Source organism: Zalophus californianus, chromosome 3, assembly GCF_009762305.2.
Source record: "Zalophus californianus isolate mZalCal1 chromosome 3, mZalCal1.pri.v2, whole genome shotgun sequence".
Taxonomy (NCBI): domain Eukaryota; kingdom Metazoa; phylum Chordata; class Mammalia; order Carnivora; family Otariidae; genus Zalophus; species Zalophus californianus.
Window position 1 is genome coordinate 170,406,248 of NC_045597.1, and position 24,157 is coordinate 170,430,404.

Here is a 24,157-nt window from a genome sequence, read left to right on the forward strand (position 1 = left end):
AGATTTTCAATATAGTTTCTCTGCTACAAAAAAAAAAAAATCATTATAATCTCCTGATCCTTATTTCTTTCAATAAAGTCACTTAAAAAATAGACATTGGGACCTATTTATAACTAGGTACTTATATACTGTGGCAACTGAAGATGAGAGTAAAAATCTCATTTTTGAAAAGTCACATTTCTATCAAACAGAAAACCTGTTACAATAACCAGAGCTTAAAACACATTAAGAAGCAATGCAGCTTACTCAAATATAAGATCTGGTCAAGTCCCAAATCATAAATGACACATTTTGTATCTTACAATTTGATTATATAGGCATAACATGCTTTCAATGAATATAAAAACAGGCTGTTTCTATTATTCTTACCAAAAGCATACTTCTCAAATAATAATGAATAATATTCATTGCAGGAACTGCATTTAATGCTATTTTCATAATTTACAATTTAATTTTCACAACCATCTTACAGAGAGTTCCCATTATACTCATTTAAAGATGAGGAAACTGACGTTTAGAAAGTTGAATAAGAGAATTTGAAGGGAAGCGGTCTCAATTCAGAGTCTATGTTCTCATTCTCCATGGTATTCTGCAGGTAAATATCCTTGCCTACTGCCCTGGTGTTCAGTAAAAGATGCTGTCCTTTTAGTGCTGTCCTAATATGATCACTATTATGATCTCTAATATTGATCACTGCATGTGGCCATTTAAATTAAAATGAATTAAAAGTAGATAAAAGTAGAAATTCATTTCCTCCAAATTAGCTACATTTCAAGTTCTCAGTAGCCACATTTGGCTTCTCAATTGTGCAGCACAGATTGAATATTTCCATCATCACAGAAAGCTCTATAGGGCACCTGATGCTTTTGAAGTTAAAACAGATTAAAATGGAGGCTCTTGACCCCATGGAGATACTTGACTATAAATAATAGAATTGGGGAAAATGCTTTCCCAGTGCTTTCACATTGCAGTTGGTAGGTAAATATTTGTCAGAAGTATAATATTTACTGAGAGAACACAGGTAGGTAGAGCTAATTTAGAATAACTCATATCTCAGCACAGTGTCTTGAATATACAAGTGGAAAAAAACAAAGCTAACAAATATTTGAATTGACATCACTTTCCAAAAGAATCCTGAAATTTTTACCAGTAAAATTGAGCCTATTAATAAACGTGAGTTATGACTAAGAGTTTAGTAACTTTGATTTTTATTTATTTTTTTAAAGATTTTATTTATCTATTTGAGAGAGAGAGAAAGCATGCAAGAGAGAGACAGAGCACAAGCAGGGGGAGGGGCAGAGAGAGAAGCAGATTCCCTGCTGAGCAGAGAGCCAGATGAGGGGCTCGCTCCCAGGACCCTGGGATCATGACCTGAGCTGAAGGCAGATGCTTAACCGCTTAACTGACTGAGCCACCCAGGCACCCCAGTAACCTTGATTTTTAAAAAGTCACAGTTGAATGGCAGTGGCTATAAAACTAGTTAATAGATCTGATACTTTTAAATCAAATCCAGTATATACAATAGTGTCATTTTGTGTGTGTGACTGTATTTTGTTGTCACCTTACCACTATTTTTCATAGGTACATTCATGATGTATTCAAGTATTATACAACAACTAAAATCAGAAAGTTCTTTCTAAAATACAACCTTAAGACCTTCTGTTTAAAGTCTGGATTATTTATGCTTATAGCCAATTTAGTATTTCACTGAGTACATAGTCTCACCTGGAGAAACTATCCTAAACACTTCTTAGGAATGACACAATAGGAAGAGAAGGAAAATAGATCTAAATTCTAGAACAAGGTGCTCTTATTAGCCACAAGACTTTAGATCTAGTTTCTCAGATGTAAAATTACAATAAAGACACTTTCCAGGTCAGCATGAGGAGGCTAGGTGTGAAACAAAGAAAAGGAAACTGAAAGCACTTGTCAAGTATACAACTTCATAGCAGTATGAGATATTATAATAATCGTGCTTTCAGTAACATTGGAAGACGACAATGTGTAGCCTCACTTCTTACCTCTGACTGAGAGTTTTAGGGTCTGCCAAGCTTGGAGTTGTCTCTTCTAACTAAACTATCTATCTTTATCTCTATCTCTATATAACAAAGAGAAATTATCTCTCTATATTTTATTTATCTATATTTATAGATGGATAGATGGTTAGATAGATAGATAGATAAACAGACAGACAGATAGATAATTTGCCAACTCTTTACGGATGAATGTCTGCCGCATCAACAAAGATAATGTCCTGGGATGAGGGTGAGGAGGCAGATATTATGATAACTTAACTGCTTTCCTTGACGTGAAATCATGGACTCATGGACTCAGTGATCACTATCAATTTCCCTGACTGCATCTGGGACCCTGAGGAGCAAAGATTCTCCTCCACTTTCTAAATGTCAAAACAAGCACATTTTCCCAACAAATGAGCTTTAAGAAGGGAGTTTTTTGACCTTATATGTTTTCTTTCCTTAGAATATGTATGCTTTCTCTCTTAGGAAAGGGAATCTGCAGTTCTTGGACTATCTTAGGGACAAAAAGGGATGATGACAGAGGTTTGAAGTCTCAAGTAGGGAATTTTCCTGAAAGACTTCCACAATGCTAGGTTTCCCCCAATATTTTTCCTAAAGATGCTATAGGGATTAAAAAGAATGTAGTTCAGAGAATGGGATGCCTTCAGGATACCTGAATGGGACATAAATCAACAACAGGGTTGCTTTTTTATGACCTGAGCAGATTATCCTAGTATTCACAACTAAAAACATGTAAGCTAGAGGAGAAGGAATTGTTCCATTCCCTAAGAATCCCATCTCATCCCTTATTGCTCCAGTAACAGTATCCTCTCTAATGAGTGGTACAGCAGGAGAAGAAATTCCCATTTTACCTTCATTCAATTCCATAAATTCACTAATCAGTTCTCCAAAGCTAAGAATGAGTCCTAGAAATTTGCTGCAATGGCCACTCTAACCGATCTCACATTTAAAGTATTTACTTTCAGATATGTTTCTGTTTTACCTAGACACTGAAACATATCATTATAATTCCCCTTCTTCTAGTTAATACACACTCTCTGACATGGCAGGCAAACAACCTTCTTTGAAAACATTGATTAGAGTATCATTTTTAGAAACTGTGGACCTGATCTAAAAATTGATGCCTTCATAAGTATGTGCCACTCTTCACTGATTCCATCTGTCTCACAGGGTTTTCACTATAGGTTAGTTTTGATCAAATCATCTTCCAAGTAATTTATCCTTAAGCTAGGAGTATTCTTGGAATCATTTTTTTTTGTTCTTCAGATATCCACACTATGCTGAGTAGTTCTTCTTATGTAAATATTAGCAGCACCTTTGTCAAACATTCTATTTAACAACAACTGCTGAACTAGGCTAGTTGAACTCAAACATTACCAAGACCTTTCACAGAACAGTTGAAAAATGCTTAGCAACTCTAGTGTCAGAAAACGAACTCAGAATGAGTATGTCTCTTGTCTAGGTCAAGGCAAATGTCAGGGCCAATGAAGGGTGAAACATGATGATAGAGATTTGAAACGAAGGGCTGGGGTAACAGGTGCTTGGTGTGAGCACTGAAAGACAGGAGAGAAGTGCTATGAAGTACTAAAGACAGGATCACACTGAGAGTAGACAAAGAAAAGCCTCAGGCTTCTCCCTGCCAGAGAAATAGAGCCTATACATAAAATAGCTTCAAAGTGGCATCTGAAGAGACACTGAAATTTGGAGCATCTTTTTGTCTAAACAAGTCACTTTTCAAGGCCCCAATGAAGCAACAGGAACCTATTTGAATATGAAGAAACAGGTACAATTGTTTTGTCACTGTGTTGGCACAAAGAAAAGCTAAGGACAAAACAATACAGTGAAAGAAGATGAAGGTTTCCTAAGTATACTCTATGGGAAAGGTGCTGTGGTTGACAAGTTCTCTATTTTTTTAATGTCTATAATAACATCGTGAGGTGGAATTCTCTTCTCAATTTTAAAGATGAAGAATCTAAGTCTCAGAGAGACACTCAGACTGTAAGTGGTGATCTGACATTTGAACGGGTTTTTTTTTGTTTGTTTTGTTTTGTTTTTCTGATTCCACACCCATGCTCTTTGACATACATTGCGTTGCCTGCAGATGGCCTGTCCATTTCAGTGTTAGGTTATTTACTTGACTGTCAGTGAATAATGCTGAAGGGGTTTGAGAAATTTAAATGTTCTTACATCAGATGTTCTATCTCCTGAACCAAGCATTTCATTTTATTTTTAGTCTACTAGAACTCAGTAAACTTAATATATCCTTCCATTATTATTGAGGGCTCCCAAAAACAACTTCAGCGTTTTGTATCTGTTTAAAATGTTTGCTTGTCCACATATCAAATGACAATCTAATCAAGATGATACAGTACACAGTTAACCAAATAATTAGAATAGTCATAAAACATTAAATAAAGGTACTAATACATGAATGTGTTGGTCTGAAAATATGGAGAGTATTTGGCTAATATTTGGAAAACATAAATTGTATATTGGTATCACCTCAAATTTTACCTATTCAAAAGAGATATTCTAATAATTCATAAAATGAAAATCCAAATATTTAAGGTGAAATTTGGTAAGAAAAATGTACATATTTATGTAGTAAATTTGTATTCAGGTTATCATCATTATAAATAGAATATGAATAGTAGAATAGATATGAATCTAGGTATTTCTCAAAGATTCCTTCATATCTACAATATCACATATAGATGAGATTGTATAATATTATTCAGATGAGGTAGTTCTATAAATTCCAGAAAGGAGAAAATAATAGTTTTTTGTTGTTGTTGTTGTTGTTTGGTTTTTGGGTTTTTGGGTTTTTTTTTTTTTTGCCTCATACAATGACATTTAGATTTTGGTCAGACAGGTAACTAAATAAGTAGAAGCTTGTAGACTTAAAGTTGTAAATATATTAGATGTTGATTTGAATTTAGAATAGGGATATTTTGTTAAGAAGGATCTTATAAAAATAAACAAACAAACAGCAGAACACCATAATGGGAGTGATTAATAAAGCCACAGCCACATGCAAGTGACCTTAACAAAGGAAGTAATGAATTCTCTCCAGCTCTGCAGTCCTCTGGTTCAGTACTGTCATTCTCAATGGCCTCAAGAAGGTTACATGCCTGATGGACACATTGATGGAAATATGGTCTCTCCCCTGACCAGAAAAGGATTACCCAGCCTAACACAGCACCTAGGGATTGCCAAGACAAGTTCCTTACTCCCTTTTAGATTGTGCAGCGTATCTCTAGCCTAGGGACCTGCCTCTTCTCCACTCTGTCCACGTCACTGACAATGAACCAGGGAAATGTGAGTAGCAGCAGTAGCCAGAAAAATATGTTTATGTTTCTTGTCTTTGGGCACAACCAAAATGAAAGTCTCTAAGTAAGATCTATAGTAATAACTATAGTCCAAGCAATAGCTTTTGGTGACCATCAAGCTGATTAATAAGAATGTGTGGAAGTTAATTTATATCTTTGATAAGTGGCATCCAACCATTAATCCTTATATATGACAGTCTCAAGTTAAACAAACATACCTTTTCACAAAGATAGAGTTTACAGGCAACAAACGTAATAAAAAAAAGTCATATTATTCTAGGGTCAACACTGCAAAAAAGATTTCAGGAAAAACAAAAATGTTACATATATATTAAATATATATATGAATTCATAATCTCAAAATTATTTGTTACAACCTGCATACTTCCTACCTTACAAGTAGTACTTGTTATTTATCTTGTTGAAAGTGTTTAAAAATAAAATTTTGCTTAGAAGGAAAAACTGACCATGATTATTATTGTCCCTGTTATGGTTTACCACTATGCAAAGTTGGTACCAGACCAAATGGCAATACAGAAGAAAGTTTACTCCCAGCATCTTGCTAACCTCCAAGCTCTTTAATACCCACACGTTTTCATCTAGGCACCTAGTATGCTCTTTTCATTCTCACCTCAACCTAAGGAATATTTCTCATCATTCAATCACAAATTCACCTGTTCTCTGTCCCATTCCTTCCCTTCCCTCTAGGAGATGATAAGTGGATGAAAATTATTTAGATCAAGTAAGTGAAGAGGTTAACTAGATATCATGCTATTGGTTCTTGGTAACATATCTTTAATTAAAAACAGACTGCTTCTTAAACTTTTGTGGCCATCAGAATCATGGGGGGGATCCTTAAAATACATATTGATGGGCCCTACCACAAGAGTTTCTGGTCCATTAGGTCTCAGATAAAGCCCCAAAATTCGCATTTCTAACAATACCCAGGTGATGCTGATGCAGTTGGTTCTTTAAGAATGGTTCTTTATTTTATTTTTATTTTTTATTTTCAAGAACCAAGTTAAAATTTTAATTCACTAGACAGTGAAGTAGTGAGATATTTGGCTACTCAGCAGGTTTTCTATTTCCCTTCATATTATATAAGACAGCCCTAAAATTAGGGCCAACCCTGGAGCCCTACACTTAATATAACCCTAAAACTATTTTAAATTTTTATCAGCTTGCTTTGTATAACACATAAACAAACAAGATAGAAAAATTATCTTTCCAAAACACAAAAACAGCCTTATCTGAAGTGAATTGCAATGTTTGCTGGTTACTTTACTAGGTTACCTAGAACACTCAATTCTTTAAGATACAACTATAGAGCAAATTTCTTCCCCAATTCCTCTTTATATGAACAGTGAGGTGTCTCCTACCCTTCCTCATATATTCTTACACACAAACAGAATCATGCTTATCGTGTGACTTTCGATCTTCAAAACTAGAGTTACACTACTGATTTCAATTACCTAGAGTAAGATCAATGATGCTGGACTGATGTTCACATGTAATTCTCAGCCACCTAATAAATATATTAAGATATCTGGACAATTTCCAAGTTGTCTAAATTTTCCACCATTTATTTTTACTTTTCTTTATATTCAAAAAGAAATTAATAACTCTTGAACAAACACATTTTTTGTTCTGAACAATCAACTCATTCTCTTAGCCACTTATTAGTTACTCACTTCTACTTACTTTACACACACACAAATATTATAAGACTTTCTGGCAGAACATGGCATAATGTTCTTGAAATAACAGTGCTGTATTTTGGTATGACACAAACTGTCACAATCAAAAGCAATCATGGTGTGAGCTCACTCAATAAATAAGGTATGTTTAAATGTGGCATAATTTTGATTAAATAACTTAAAAAATATTGGAGTAGTACTAATGTTAAATGTAAAAATAAATAAGATAGCTCTTTAAGATTGATTTTCTGGATGAAAAGGTTGTTCAAATAGCACATATTATGGAATAATAACGCAAGTATTATAAAAAGTTTAAAAAAAGTATTGATTTTTTCTTTAAATAGAGGAAAATCATTTAATAAACCATAATTATTCCTATGCAAGTTTTAACTGGATTATATTATTTTTAGACTCTTAACTTCAATCATTCAATTTCTCTCCATCCATTCCATTTCTAAAATTCTTCTTCCTATCATTATTTCCATGCAAGTAGCAATTTAGTCAAAAACCCTACTCTTCAATAAGGAAACTATCTTTGAAAGGAAAGAACAAAAAAAGTAAAATGTTAATGAAGGAATCTATAAATTCTGAATAATTTGCATTTACCATTATGCCATCAGTTCTATAGCAATCATGTCCAAAATAAATAACATAATCAGTATTCCTTTCTTCATCCAAAATATCCAATTTTAGCTTACATGTCTGGCTAACTATGAAGCTATTTCTAACTTAAAATATTTTATATCCACTATGAATTAAAGAAACAAAAATCTTAGTAACCTGACAATATCAATGTTATTTTTACTTAGTATTTTGAGGCAATACCTCTAAAAATTGTAATTTTTTAATGTCAAGAAACATTACCACTGAGTGGACTCAAACACACATAAAATCACTATGTATTTTGATGCAAAATATAGATCATATTAATGTAGGTTAAATTAATAGTTTAAACTCCTTTATCCCACTGTGAGATGATAATTAATTACTAATTAGCACTACTTGACTACAGGCACACATAGCAAAACTCATGATTTGAAACCTTATACCAAACCTCCTACCAAACCTCCTACGATAGCCTGTGTGAGCTATGAACTATATGGACTGAAAGGGTACCTGCAGGAATGCCAGGACCAGCTTACAAAACAAATTCCTACAAAGTGTTGTGTTTTCTTGTTTTTTGCAGCAAGGTAATAAGTTTAGGTTGTTAGCAATTCCTTTTTCCAATCTTAGGGGAAAAATCACTGATGATATTGAAACATTCTGAGAAAGAATTTCTGATGGCATTTAGTGAATTACTGAATAAAATAAATCAAAACTAAATTAGTAAATCAAGGTACATTTTCCAAAAATAAGGGACTGTGCAAAACACTAGATTAGTGGAACTAGAGATAAAGACTTGTGTATTTACTGAGCTCTAACAAGGGTGAAGGTGGTGGTGTTATTTATTGCAGAGATTTGATGATGTGGTCCACTGCTCACCTGAGACCATTCTTAAACCTGCTTCCTATCTCAGTTTTCAGTCACTGAGCATTTCCTTAGAGTGTACTTCTGTTCAGCTGAGATACAGTATTACGGTATTTTTCAGACTGCACTTACAATATCTGTAAATAAAAGCAAGGGCCTCACAAGGCATTATTTCCCATAAAACGAATAAAGACTAGATATTTAAATGCTTTATAGTGTTTATTTACAATGTTTATTGCATTAAATTGATAATGAGAGCATATTTGCAATTTTGTATATTTTTCTTACCTGTCAAGTTCTTTAGTCCAAGTTCCTGAAGTCCAAAGTTCCCATCTTTTCTGTAGTTTAAAAATACTGCCAAGGCATATCGATCCTCATAAAGTTTTGTCCCACGGATAATGCGTAAATTCTCCAGAGGCAGGTAGCGAAACTGATTAAGAGCCACTAACACGTAGCCTGTGACTTCTCGAATAGACTGAAAAGAAACAAACAATTGCCTTTGTTAAAAAAATTAGAAATTATTTTTCAGTACACTAATTTCCACATTATATTGTAAATAATTACCTTGATAATACAAGAACACAAAAGGTTAGAATCTCATTTGAAGTATGAGCTGTACTCTTTAAAAAAGTCATGAATGTACTTATAGTAAAATAATGGATTTTGTTTTATAAAACATTCACCATACCTGGGATTTGAATATAATTAAAGGAATAAATATGTCATTCTTTGACAGACGAAAATGAGGTAAGAACACCTAGCCATCAACCAAAATTTTTATAAAACAAATTCATAAGCTTATCGCAAATAAAACAAAGCTGCATGAGTTTGTAGACTATGGAATGTATTTTAAACTGCTATATCGATGTTTAATGCTATCATTATCAGAGACAGTTAACTTGTATGTCTCTGGGAAACACAAATATAAACAATATGTATTAAAGACTGGTAATGATCTCTAATTTAATTACAACCACAATTTTTTACAAGATTTTGTTTATTTGAGAGCAGAGAGAGAAAGAGCAAGAGCATGAGTGGGGGAGGGGGAGGAGGTGGGAGAAGCAGACTTTCCGCTGAGCAGGGAGCCCGATGATGCAGAGCTCTGTCCCAGGCACCCCTACAGCCACAATTTTATTTTGACTATGTATTGTTTAATATAGTATAAGTTAATTACTTGAAAGTTTGTAGTACATTTTAAAGCAAAAAAAGTCACAAAAAAAGCCCTTAGGTTTCATTTAAAGTTACAGTTCTTCAGTAAAATAATCAAGATTGTGACAGCTATGAATATATGTATTAAGGTTTTAAAAAATTAAATATAAAAAATAAAATTTATATATGTATATATATGTGTATATATATATATATATAATACAGAAGTGGTAAAATATTTGATGTTATTTTAATGTCAATTTCATGCCAGTATAGACCTCTTAATTGTGATTTCCCAGTGCTCAGTCTTTGGTACTCTCTTTTCTATCCACTCTCATTTCCTTGGTGACCTTATCCAGTTTTAGGTTGATGATCTCCAAACTTTTACCTCCAACCTGTCCCCTAAACTCTAGACTCCTATCTAACTGCCTACCCCACATCTTCACCTGAACGCCTAATAGACTTTTCAGATATACCTATCCAAATCAGCTTCCTTGTCCCAACCTTCTAACAGCCATTCTCATCTCAAGTTGAGGTCAACCCAGTCTTCCTATTATTTAGGCCCAAGTCTTGGGGTCATTCTTGACTCCCCTTTCATCATACACTAAATGTAATCTGTCCTATTTTTTCTACCTTTAAAATGATCAGGAATTCAACCACCTCTTATGGCAACCACTGCTATCATCTGAGCCATCATCATTCCTTTATCAAGATTACTGCAATAGGTCTCCCTGTTTCTACTTCTTTTGATCCTTTATCATGTATTTTCAGTTAAGGCAGGACCCGATTTTTTTTTTTTTTTAAGTAGGCTTCATGCCCAGCATGGAGCCCAGCTGAATGGATGACCCTGAGATGAAGACCTGAGCCGAAATGAAGAGTCGGATGCTTAACCCACTGAGCCCCCCAGGGCCCCAGACCTGATTGTTTTTAAACATAAATCAAATCAAGACACTTCAATTCTTAAAATCCTGAAACATCTCCCTAGTCACTCAAAGTAATAGACAAAATTCTTTCACTGATGAGTCAAAATCTATCTGTTCTGCCCAATGCAGCAACAACTAACTAGATATAGCTACTGAACAATTGAAATATAGCTGGTATGAATTGAGATAAAATACACTCTTGATTTCAAAGATTCCATGTTGAAATGATAACATTTTAGATAAATTGAGGTATATAAAATGGATTATTAAGGTAAATTTTTAACATTTTTTTACGTTTTTATTATGGCTACATGGAAATTTAAAATAATATTTTTATGGCTATCACTATATTTCTGTTGCACAGTACGATACTATATGGTCTGGTCATCAGTTCTTTATGTAACTTCTTTTTTTAACCCTCTTCTTTTCTTGCTCTAGTTCAGTTTTTTGTTTTTTTTTTAAGATTTATTTATTTATTTATTTTGAGAGAGTGAGAATGAGAGAGAGAGAGAGAGAGACTACATGAGAGCGGGGAGGGTCAGAGGGAGAAGCAGGCCCCTCGCCGAGCAGGGAGCCCGATGCGGGACTCGATCTCGGGACTCCAGGATCGTGACCTGAGCCGAAGGCAGTTGCTTAACCAACTGAGCAACCCAGGCGCCCTCGCTCTATTCCAGTTTTGCTGGTTTCCTTGTTCTTCTAACATTCTAAGTGTGGTCCTACCTCGAGGTGTTTACTACACTCTTAAAGGCCTGAGTTTCTTTCCCTTTTGTTCTCTTTTTGGCTAATTTCCTCACTGCCTTCAAGTTTTTTCTCAAAATCTCAAACCTCAGTTGAAGCCAATGCTGACTAACAGTTCTCCCATCTTTTCCTGCTCTAACTTTTATTGTCTCTATAGTACTTTTCACCTTAAATTTACTATATAGTATATATATTTATTACATTTAGTATTTATAGTCTGTCTCTCCCTTTCTCAGAATATAAGCTCTGCAAGGGCAAGCACTTTAATTTGTTCATTCATGTCTCATGTAACTACAACACTACAGGCACATAGTGAAAAACCAATAAATATTTGCTGAGCACTCTGGCTTTTCTCTGGCCATATCTTCACCAATAGGCAAAGTCTACAGAGTCAAGAAAAATACCCATCTGGAACCTGCATTCCTTTTCTCTAGAGAAGACCAATGCTCCAGATCCCTGTGATCCCAGAATTTCATTCCCAAATTGCCCCAATCCCTCATCTAGAGCCTGTGATATCATCTTTCCAGTTCTGTCCCCCAGTCAGCAGACTATGCGACCAACATGCATACACCTAGCAAGGATGGGTGGTCCAGGTGCAGATGTTTGAGTGGAGAGTGTATGGATGGCTAGATGTACAGCCTAAGTGTCACTCTGCTCAAAGCTTCCTATGACACTGGACAGAACTGGTTAAAGGAGGGGCTGAAGGCTGGAGTCCATCCCTCTCCATGCCACCATACTACTGAGGAGTTCAAAAATTCTAACATTTCACCCAGCCATCCAAGTTGTTATAAAGATATTTCTGTCAAAGTGGGAGGATAGATCATATTTTAATAATAATTATTATATTTATAATAAAGAATAATGACACAAAATATGTAGACCTTCATTTATACTCTCATCCCAGGTCCCCCAATTCTTAGGAATGAACCTGCTAACACTAATCACCTAGAAAAATAGAATCCTAATGGAGCAAAGAGTCCATTAAATGGATGAAAGGTCCAAAATGGATGAAGGGTCAAGGAACCTATGAAACTATTCATGTCTGGCACTGGATTGGGAACTCTAAGCCACTATAAGCATTCCTGGGACACTGAGAATTGTGGATTAAAGAGATGAATTCTTAGGGTGATAGAAAAAAGAGGTGAAAGGTCAACAGTAGCATGCATTGTTTGTATACCACATGTGTTTGAAATTGCACTTGCCTGGAATAGTCTATCCCTAGAGCCCTACAAATCCTCCTTCAATCACTGTTTCAATGGTTGAACTCTAATCCCTTTGTGTCCTTAGAAGAGAGATCAAAAACATTTTCCAATATCATTTGGTCTAACAAGTAAAAATTTTTCATTCACTATAAAGGTAATTTATCCTTTAACTTGTATACAATAATTACCAAGTGCTCTAAAGTACAATGATACACAAAGATAAACATTGGGGATGGAGGATATATTATCAATCTTTTGTCTAGAGCATGTCATAGTATCCATTCTTCCTAACACACTCACCATTAGTTCCATTTTCACTTGGGAACTGACTCTAATTAGACTCTTAGAATAATGGTAAAAAATGTGGGCTCAACTGCCAAGCAAAGCTGAGCTCAAAACACTTCACACTTACCAGCCTTCACACTTACTGGCTTTGTAGTCTTGTTAAAATTGTTTACCCTCACTGAGGCTCAGTTTCTTTATTTTAAAATAAAAGATAGCAATAACTCTATTAAAAAGATTTTATAAGACACTTATAAAAAGTATCTAGGGAGACCTGGGTGGCTCAGTCAGTTAAGCCTTCAACCCTTGATTTCGGCTCAGGTCATGATCTCAGGCTCATTGAGTCCCTGCATCAGGCTCCATGTTCAGTGTGAACTTGTCTCTCTCTCTCTTGCTCTCTCAAATAAATAAAATCTTAAAAAAACCCAAAAAGCTAAAGAAAAGCGTCTGGCAAACAGTAAGTGTTCAATAGATGCTATCTATTACAAATATTATTATTTCTGGTAACAGCCAAAACTATCTGTAAACAATCTGATTTGAAAATAAAAATAATTATAACTTTATTACAGAGGAACCATTGGCTTTAATCTTTGTTATGTAACCTTTATATATTTTTTTAAGATTTTATTTATTTTATTTATTTGAGACAGAGAGAGAGAGAACATGAGCAAGGGGGAGAGAGGCAGAGGGAGAGGGAGAGTGAGACGCAGACTCCCCACTGAGCAGAGAGCCCAATCTGGGGCTTGATCCCAGGACCCTGGGATCAGGACCTGAGCCAAAGGCAGACACTTAACTGACTGAGCCAACCAGGCGCCCTCCCTTATATCTTTTTTATATGTTGCCTCTTCAACTTGTAATTTATTCCTAAATTACAGAACTGGTTCCTTATACTGTTTCTGTGTATGTTATAGCCTTTAGTACAGACTCTGGCACTGAACAGACATTCAATAATGGCTGTTGAATGAAGTAGAATTGAAAAGTAGAAAACAATGCTCATGGTCTTTTTAGATATTGTTTTCCATTGAAAATGATTTTATGAACTTTCTGCTAATAAAAACGTTGTTTGAACAACATAATCATGACTTGTGCCCAAGGACCACAGTGGTAAGTAGAAATCACCAGAATGCCCCAACAAAAAGAAAACCCTGACTCTGGTTCTGGCTCAGTACATTTAGTTCCAGGAAACTGCCTATTTTGTCAACTGAAGAGTGAATACCCACCTAAAGACATATCTCTCTCCTTGTGGTGTAAGTTTCTGCTGTCTAAAACTGATTGATTTCCATTGTCAATGTATGCTTCTACAGCTGTTTTGTTCAAGAAGTGAATATAACTGAAGATCATTAAAGCCTTAAATGCTTCAGAACTTTTCTAACCCAGGGATGATTTGTTCTGCTTAGGGCGTTTGATGATGGAAACCAAAAAAATGAAAAAAAAAAAAAAAAAAGAAATTTGACCAGCTTCCCATATTAGCAATATATCCATATTAGCAATAAATCCAGAAAAAAAATACATGGTTTGCTCTAAAGAATAGAAATTTACACTGTTCTCCCATAAAATATTTTTAGAAAAAATATGAAATCTGAAATTATAATGTTCCCAGGATTTTCAATGGATATCATTCAGTCAAAGATTAGAAGAGATTGGACTGCTTCACTGGGCTTTACTTGCAGATCATTCAAGAAAAATCAGTCTTTATTTTTTAAATCTCTATTTCATTTCACAATTCTTATAACAACTGTTAATTTTGTATTTGACACAATTTCCTTATTCTTTTATTTTAGTTGGTTCTAATTTGATCCTAGTGAGAAGAGTAAATATCTCCTTAAAGGTTCCTTCATCCACTTAAGATTTAAGTGATTGCAATACCTCATGATTCCTGAATATTTAATCAGTGTTTAGGAACAATGTTATGCACATTAAAAGCAATTATACATTCTTGGCTCTGTGTATAGAACTCTGTTTCCTGTGTCTTATGTACTCATACCCAATTAGGTATCATCCTCAAATAATACTAACATACTCCATCAGTCAAGACCTCCACAAATAAAACAGTGATTACTTACAATCAGTAGACTTGAAATTAAATCCGTAGTATTACAGAGAAGAGTAGGGAGCAGAGAACTATGGGGGCGGGGGGGGAAAGCCCCTCTGCTGGTAATGACTATAGAATTTATGTGTTCTCTGACAGTGACAAATGTAGCAGCAAATTGTAACCTCTCTATCACTAAGGCTTTCCATTAAGTTTCCCTAGGCAATTAATTTCTGTCCCTGCCCCTTACAGCAAGACTGGGAATTTCTAAAGTAGAGAACATTCTTAACTATGACATAATATTAAGAAATTTACTGGGAAATAATTAATAAGCATATAGCAAACATTACATATTCCTGCTGCATGTAGAAATAGAGATTGACTGACTATATACCTCATTCCCATGTGACATCTCCAAATGCGATAGCATATTTGGCTTTGGAGTCTTGCTTTCAGTTTTCCCAGGTTCCTTAAAACTGCAGGGATTATGCTACCCTGGCAAGCAGGAACTCAAAGTCTGATCTGATTAGATTTGGGAAAACAGAGAAAGGAGAAATGTCATGTACCTGACTGTGGCAGAGGTGAATTCATGCTCATTTTACCTGGCATGAAATAACACTGGGGGAGGGGGCAAAGAATCTGATCCAATTCTTCCCAGCAAAACTGCTAACTCCCAGCCATTACTAGCCAGTCTTTTGGGTGCTAGTGCTATTACAATCCTTCACTTTCTAAGAATCTACAGGCCTTTCATTCATCATCACTGGCCACTTAGCCAGCTCTTAACCCTAGTAGGGAACACTTTAGTTCTACTGCAAAGAGGACAACTTAACTCTTCCAAAGTTATCATCTTTCTTTGTCCTTTATATCTGGCTTAGCTGGCCATTCAGGACACCCCCAAATGGTCCTTCATCTCCTGACCTAGCTCAGTTATATCCCTGTATCATAGACTTGTTATATCAGAGATAGTTTCCACAAGTTAAATAGGGAGCTTTTGTAGATTCATTTACATAATCATATACAAATCTCAATTTTAAGTGTCTTTATATTAAAAAAAATCTGTATTGTTAAAAATTTCATTTCTCTTATAATTTAAAATGTGTGTGTGTGTGTGTGTGTGTGTAATCTTTTCTTTTCCATGTGTTTATACAGATTGGTCTACATTTTTAAACCTGAATTCTAAACTGACAGTCCTTTATAACTATTTAAAATATAGTATTGAATTCGTTCTTTTCCCATCAGATATGCACATTAAGCTTTAGTGATTTAGGGAATTGAATTTTAACTGAAATTAGATACACTGCATAAATGCAGAATAGTAAGAGTATCTGGAGACCTTTGAATTAAACTTTGATTAATTATAGATACAACTTAAATTAAAAGGAAATTATTAGTTATCAGCATTCTCATACAACTGAGCCTACACATGAATTAAAGTGTTGTAATTTTTATAGACATTGTACATGTGATGAGCATTTTCCTCCATAGAAAATCAAACTGCTTAGGGCAATGCAGTCCATTGGTTAAATTTGGATGCTGCAGTCTGACAGGTATTAGTCTGACTTTTGTCTTCATGTACTTATTGTGCAAATAACTGCACAAGTTATTTAACCTTAATTTCTCTTCTGAAAAATAGGACAAATTCCTGCTAAGTGCTTAAAGTCGAAGATCTTAAAAAAATGATCAATTTCATTATACTTTTATTGTTAGTATAATTATGGCAAATATTTGCAAATATTTTGTATGGTTTAGGACTGGGAAATGATATGCAAGCATATATATATTTGATATTAAAATTTATTAATTAAACAATTGGTGCTATATAGTTCATAAAGTTGTGGACACAAGTCAGATTGCCTGTTATGGGCTCAACTGTGATCCCTCAAAATTTGTGGTTGAAATCATAACTCCCAGTATCTCAGAATGTGACCATATTTGGAGTAGGGTCTTTAAAAAGGTAATTAAGTCAAAATGAGGTCACTGGGATGACGTTAATCCAATATGACTGGTGTCCTTAAAAAGAAGAGGAAATTAGGACACAGACATACATAGAAAGAAGACAAGAATATTGACGTTCAAGTCTGTGAGAAAGGCCTCAGAAGCAAAACAACCTTGTTGACTTCTTGATCTCAGATTTCAAGACTCCAGAGTTGTGAGAAAAATAAACATCTGTTTAAGCTACCTGGTCTGTGGTATTTTGTTATGGCAACCCTAGCAAACAAATACACTACCTGGGTTCATACTCTAGCATTTAGCAGTGTTATGTTGGATGAATTATTTATTCCTCCACGCCTCAGTTTTTTCATCTCCAATACAGGGATATTAAGATCACAAATTCTCTGGATTGTTCCGAGAAGTAAATCCTTACAAGTTACTTAAGAAAAGATGTGGCTTACAGCAGGCTCTCAGTATTAATTGTCATTGTTTCTTCTGAATCCAGAATCTTTACTCTTCTTCAGTACACTGCCTCTACTGCATAGCACATATAAAACCGTGTTTCTCTATGTCTAAAGGAATAACTACCCATCACCAAAGTTTAGATGAGAAAACTGCTTGATACCATTTCAATCTACAATTGAGAGTGACAGTTTTATGTCTGACGGCTTTTATAAGATTTTTTTCCCTCTCAAAATTTAAAGGAGGAAAATGGGATTTCATGAAATTATGTATAACAACAGCTGCCTCTTTTGGAAAACATATGGGAAATGGCCTTTGATGATTCAGAAGTTAGAGGTGACTGCTTTTGTGACTAGTCTGTTGTGATTTTTTAAATGAAAAGGGTGAGCGATTTCAGAAATAGGAAAGCCAAAGTACCAAGCTTGGATTTGACAAGACTGCCAAAATACATTTTAATATCTGTCTAAATATTTGGCAGTAAAAACAGAAAGCAAAAGGCTTAATTAATTTATAAAGAATAAATACTTGCGTGAGTCATGTCATCCAGTGACAACAATGTCTTATGTTACTTATGTGTTCTTAATATTCAATTCAATTCAAATAAATAGAGCATGGACCTCTGTAAGTACAATCAGGACTGCAGACAATAACATAAATTGAGATCAGGGGTTTGGAGACCAGAAATTAAAATGCTCTCATATTTAAGTATCCTTATGCGAGCTATTTTCTAAGTGGCTATTTACTACTTGTAATAATTATATTATTTACATAGTGTTTTCTGTATGTGAGGCACTTATGTCTTATATTCTGGTAGCACCAACGCTTTGAGTTAGGTACTATCATATAGATAAAAAACTGAAGTTAAATAACTTGCCTAAAATCACATAGACAAAAAAAGGAAGAATTATTTTTTATTTTAATTTTTAAATTTTTATTTATTATTATTATTTTTAGAGAGAGACACGGAGCACGTGTGTGTGTGAACGGGGTGGGGTGCGGAGGGAGAGGGAGAGAGAGAATCTTAAGCAGGCTCCATGCCCAGTGCAGAGCCCAGGCGGGGCTCAATCTCACCACTCTAAGATCATGACCTGAGCCAAAATCAAGAGTCAGACGCTTAACCAACTGAGCCACCCAGGCACTCCAAGAACTATATATATATATTTTTTTAAGATTTTATTTATTTATTTGACAGAGAGAGAGAGGGAACACAAGCAGGGGGGGTGGGAGAGGGAGGAGCAGGCTTCCCGCGGAGCAGGGAGCCCGATGTGGGGCTCGATCCCAGGACCCTGGGATCATGACCTGAGCCGAAGGCAGACGCTTAACGACTGAGCCACCCAGGCACCCCGAAATATTTTTTTTAAGAAAAATAATATCTGTCTTATTCCAGAGTTCAAAATCCCAATCATTTTAAGTTATTTCTTTCAAAAATTGGTGACTATTATTTCCTATTGAAAGTAATATCCATTGCAACATGGTCTAAAATTGTAACTTAAGAATCACATCCTCCTTTTTATGACAAAAATATTATCTAATCCAGAACACCATTCAAAAGTAACTGCAGCATGATTCTGATATTTCTAAATTCAAAGTATGCTAAAATGTGCCCCCCCAAAACCCCCTAAACGTTTAAAATAGCATTCTCATAGGTGTCAAGAAACTAGAGGTCTTTTCAAAAGGATATGTAGAATCAATCGAGATTCTGTACATGAATGAACAATTCAAGTATGACAAAACAATCTTAAATGTAAAAGGACCGAGTACCACTACTGGGCCCACTAGAAATGGAGGTGGAAACAAAGCAAATTCTTTAAGGATGCATGGCTAGCAAACAGTATTGGGATATAATGATAGTCTCTCTCACGGCAGAAGGCAAATTTGCTAGCTAATACTTCCCTTTAGAAGATTAGGGTGCCCTAAGCTCAGAGTTTCTCAACTGTGACACAAATCCATTTTGTGTACAGTATCTACCTGTGCCCACTTCCCAATAACCCCCCCCTCCCTGGTCCCAGGAATTGCCCCAGGGACAAGAGGAAACAATGTAAACATGAAGCTCCTGCTGACTGCTGTACTAGGGAGTCTCTGGTCTTCTGCCAACACAACTGGCAGGCTAACTTGTCAGACCCTTGACAGTTCTTGACAACAACCAGTCGTTTGATGCCTCTGGCTGAGCAAATGCCACCACCTTCGGTTTCTGCAAAGGGAGGAAACATGAATATGATAGTGTTGGGATCCAACTGCCAATTTGGAGAAAGTACAGAAGACAGAGAAACCATTATTGAACTCTATCAGGAGTAAGCAACCTACAACACTCAGGCTCTGGAAAACGCTCCAGAAAGATACCTCAGGATTGAATAGATAAATTATAAGGGGTGGAGGAGGAAGAAGAACCTATAATTAAGTCTTAAGAGATTTAAAAATCTTTCAAAGGCCAAACTATAGTGTCTAGGGATGCATACTTGGGTAATTATCAAACTATAAAGAGACACAAGAAAGCAGATTTCTATAAGAGTAAGGATGGTGGTTACCTTTGTAGAGGAAAGGGTTTGAGTTGGGGCACAGAGTTGAGTTTCTTGTGTGGCGAGCAAAGTGCTATTTCTTGAGTATATTGAAAGTTACAAGAGAGTATATCTTTTAAAAACTCCTTAAGCTATGCATTTGTTTTGTGATGTTTTCAGTATCTGTGTTATATTTATAATATAAAGCTTATAAAAAAGAAGTCATTAAGTAGAAAAAAAAAACAAGGAGGCACATATAAATGTCCCTTTACATCTCTATACCTTATCATTTTATATCTGAAGTTTAAGAACGGAAAAATTTCAGATTGCCTGGTATTCCTTGCTATCAAATTCTCTCTAGTTAAACTGAGGAACTGAATAGTTAGTAAGGCACACTTGTGAAATCTAGGCAGAGAGGGTAACGTGTCTAACGGGAAACTGCCTTGAGAAAGAAAGCCTGATGTGCTCACAGGTCTTAAAGTCCTGAATGGAAAATGAGGTGAGGAGGCCAGGGGACTTAACTGGGACAAAAGTAATGTAGGATTTCAGAGTTTCATCTTTCAGGCAATGGGGATTTAACGATGCTACATACAGGTAAACTAAACTGTGGTGCGTTTTGTAGAATTATCTGCCTATTTCCAGGATAAAAATTTAGGAAATTCTTGCCAGGTAAGAGGCTGATGGCAGGGAATACAGAATAGCAAGGGCTGAGACTGAAGCCATCTTTCTGAGGCAGTATAAAAAATATTTCAGTAACTTACTAGATACAGGAATTAAGGAAGAAAACAAACAGGACATGCCTGCAGTTTTTAGCCTAGGAGACTCGGTAGGTGGGGTTGTCATTAACTGGGATAAAGAACAATTTGGGGGACAGATTTTTCCCTAATACTCTATGGATATTTGGCTCTCTGAAGCTAAACCAACATACTCTCTTTTACAAATTCTTTTAAATAATATCTCTATGTCTGTTAAATCTGGATAGTAGGTACACGTGTCTGATATAATTCCCCATGCATTCAGTATGTTCTTAACTTAAAAATAAATTATGTAGCACCTGTGATTTCATATATATTTGTGGGTGCCAGTTTAGATTATTCTTTGCATCCATATAAAACAGTGATTCTCAGCTGGGGGTGTTTGCTACTCAAAGGGCATTTGGCACTGTCTCGAGACATTTATAGTTATCACACTTGAAGGGGGAGGGTGCTATGCCTTCTTGTGAGTAGAGATCTGGGATGCTAGTAAACATCATACATGAACAGGACAGTCCTTGCTTGCCCTCAACAAAGAATTTTCAGGTCTAAAATGTCAATAGTACTGAAACTGAGAAACCCTGGTATAGACTTAATTAATGTGAGGCAAGCATTAAGTTTTATTGTTTGTAAAGTTGCTTTGGGGGGTTTCTAGAAGTAGTGAAAGTGTCTGCTAGTATACTGTTCACATGATCCATTTTATATATATATATACATATATATATATACACACACACATACTATATGGATATTTGGCTATGTGAAGCTAATATATATATATATATGTAATGAAGATTATATATATATATAAAATGAAGATCTAAATTAATATTCTTATATTAATATATATTTTCTTAACCTAAATTTATCATTATATGTATCCTAAAGTATTAAGCAGGTAGAAAAATAGCTATGCAGACAGACTGACAGAGATGGCTGGATCAATGGTGGCTGACTGGACAAATAAATATCCATTCACGTGGGTAAATTATACAAAAATATGTGCTCTCTTTCTCCTTTTTTCACTTTGTAACCTAGTGTTGCAGTAGCAAATCCTTCTACATTGATTTTTTTCATTCACTGTTAAAAAGCTTGCCAAATGCAACTCAGGGACATTAAGTCTAAGAGGTTATATTTATAAACAAACAATGTCAGCCATTTCCTTAAGAGGCATAATTCTCCTCTCTCTCTAAAAAGGTATTTTTCACTAGTAAAAAAATACATTTTATAGTGTCCAAGCTGTACTCAGTGACCAAACTAATTTAAATATAAAAATAACAGGGCACCTGGGTGGCTCAGTTGTTAAGCGTCTGCCTTCGGCTCAGGTCATGATACTCAATCCTATTCCAATCCCTAAGTTCATCATCTTCATCAACATCATCATAGCACTAGCATTTTATATGTACATTGCAGTTTACAAAGCTTTCAACATAAATATCACATTTAACCTTCAATTGGCAACTTCTGAATTGGCAAATTCTGAAATAATTTACTAAATTTCAATTGACTTTTCCAGAATTATGTTAAAATATAAAATGTGCTGAGGTTTTACATTCACGAACTACAAGAATCTTAGAAAGGAACTGATATTAATAAAATAATGACATACGTGACATTTGCTTTAATACTCTTGAATTATACCCCTGAAAACATTTTACCTCCCTTTCCTAGATCTTGCTTTTTTAATCCTACATTAATTTCCTTACGCAGGTCCCAATCCTAATATATTGATACAATCTCTACTAGCTGACATGTGGATATGAAACTTATGGAATAATTCATGCTAACATCTGTTTAGCTGACACAGTTACCTCAAATCCCTTTTAGAAAGTGCCCATGTATGAAAAGATAGATAAAACAAATTAGGTCATGGGGATTAAGTTTTCTGCGGGAGGATGTTTTTCTGCTGCTCAAATTAACTTCTCCTGCTGTTATTCACATCACTACAACTACCAGGGTAACTCGTACCACCATCACTCCCATTCTTACAACTGAGTATCTTTGAGTCTCTATTATACAGTTGGCACTGGGCTCAATGCTTTTACATAGACTATCAAACAGTTACCATTATCACCATTGTACCTTTTCTTTTAAAGACATCTCTAATTTGATTTGTTCAATTATACTACACTTCCTTCACATAGACTGACATCTATATTGAACAAACACAAGGCCATTGGTGATTACCTAATTTTTATAATTAATTGCTCCTGCATTACCATGAAAAAGGGAAGGAGGAGAAGGGCAGCATATGAAAACATTTTGTGCATTAAGGACTGTATAGAAAATATTGTTACATTTTCTGACATGAGACCAATATTCTCAGTATTTTACCCAAAAAAGTCTGCTACATATGTTAGGAGTGATGTTACTATTATCTTTATAATTACTATAATTACTATTATCTTTATAATGGTAACAAAATAAATACCTTATTTGAAAAGGAAAAAAGTGATAGTTTAAAATCATTGACAATAATGTTAGTAACTCATAGATGTAAATAATACAATCTGTTTTGCTTTAGTTTCTTTTGATTACCATAAAGCTATAAAAATGCTACCTTCAAAAAAATATTTGTCTGAAATAATCATATTTGAATAAATGCTCTGGTGTTGAAAGATATTTCCTGAAGTAAGAGTTCTACTTTTCCATTTTACTTCAGAGACTGTGGTACAAATAAAACAACTAAAATCAACCAAAGCACAGGTTCTTTTTTTAAGTGATAAGGTAATTCAAAGTAGAAAATAAAGTCAATACTATTATCAAAAGAAATTAAAAAAACACAGAATTTGACATTCCATATAATTGAGGTAACATTGAAACTTGAAAAAAATCCCTCTCACAGAATATATCACATAATTTAAAAAGCCATTGGTTTCTATATATGTTTTAATAAACATTTATAAACGTATTTGCTTTTATTCATACATATAAAAAATAAGGTGATGTTTAAGGAAGAAATGCAAAATGCCATTATATTTCAATAATCTACATTTTTAAAAAAATCTTTCAAAATCAAATTTATTTTAAAACATGAAAATGGATAAAAATAAAACTTCACTCTTAGTGACATGAGGCAAGTAATATTTTTAAGGTATTTGAAAATATTCTATTTTCTATAGGTGCTTAGGTTTCATTAGATATTTATTTTTAAGTCTGTATATTTTTAAGTATTATATTAAAATTTTGAAAATGCCACTTGAAAAATCAATACTGTGCATTTCTCTAAGAGTATTATACACTTCAGAACATATTTTGCTCAATCTTATCCGAATTATATCCTTATAGAAGCTAATGATAGAGATAAAGATACAGTATAGATGTAGATATGGACAGCAGATGTACGCTCATAGAATTAAAATGAATTTTAGGATCATTAGTACCATTTGTATAATTTTATTGGCCTCACAATCTTGGTCATGAGCTTTAGGTACATTATGCATGTTTTGTTTTTATTTTTTTAATAGCAATCTCCTGTACAGTATCTAGCATTATACTTCATCTATAATATGGTAATTATCCAATATTTATTACATTGGATTTAATGGACTGAAGATTCTATTTATAACCCTCAACTTCTGACATAGGATTATAAGAGGAAAAGTGCTTGAATATTTCCTCTGCCTATATTTTACACCTATAGAGAGACAGTTATTCAAAA

The 24,157-nt window shown here is 34.6% G+C and overlaps 1 protein-coding gene across 7 annotated transcripts in view; it reads right to left on the minus strand.

The window, feature by feature from the left end:
- The window catches only part of ERBB4 (erb-b2 receptor tyrosine kinase 4), a 1,100,194-nt gene that overhangs the window by 494,857 nt on the left and 581,180 nt on the right, over window positions 1-24,157 (minus strand). For all 7 annotated transcript variants that reach the window (XM_027590425.2, XM_027590421.2, XM_027590423.2 and 4 more), the window contains exon 3: window positions 8,821-9,007. In XM_027590425.2, coding sequence (XP_027446226.1) covers window positions 8,821-9,007 — 187 coding nt within the window. The remainder of the gene's footprint in view (window positions 1-8,820; window positions 9,008-24,157) is intronic.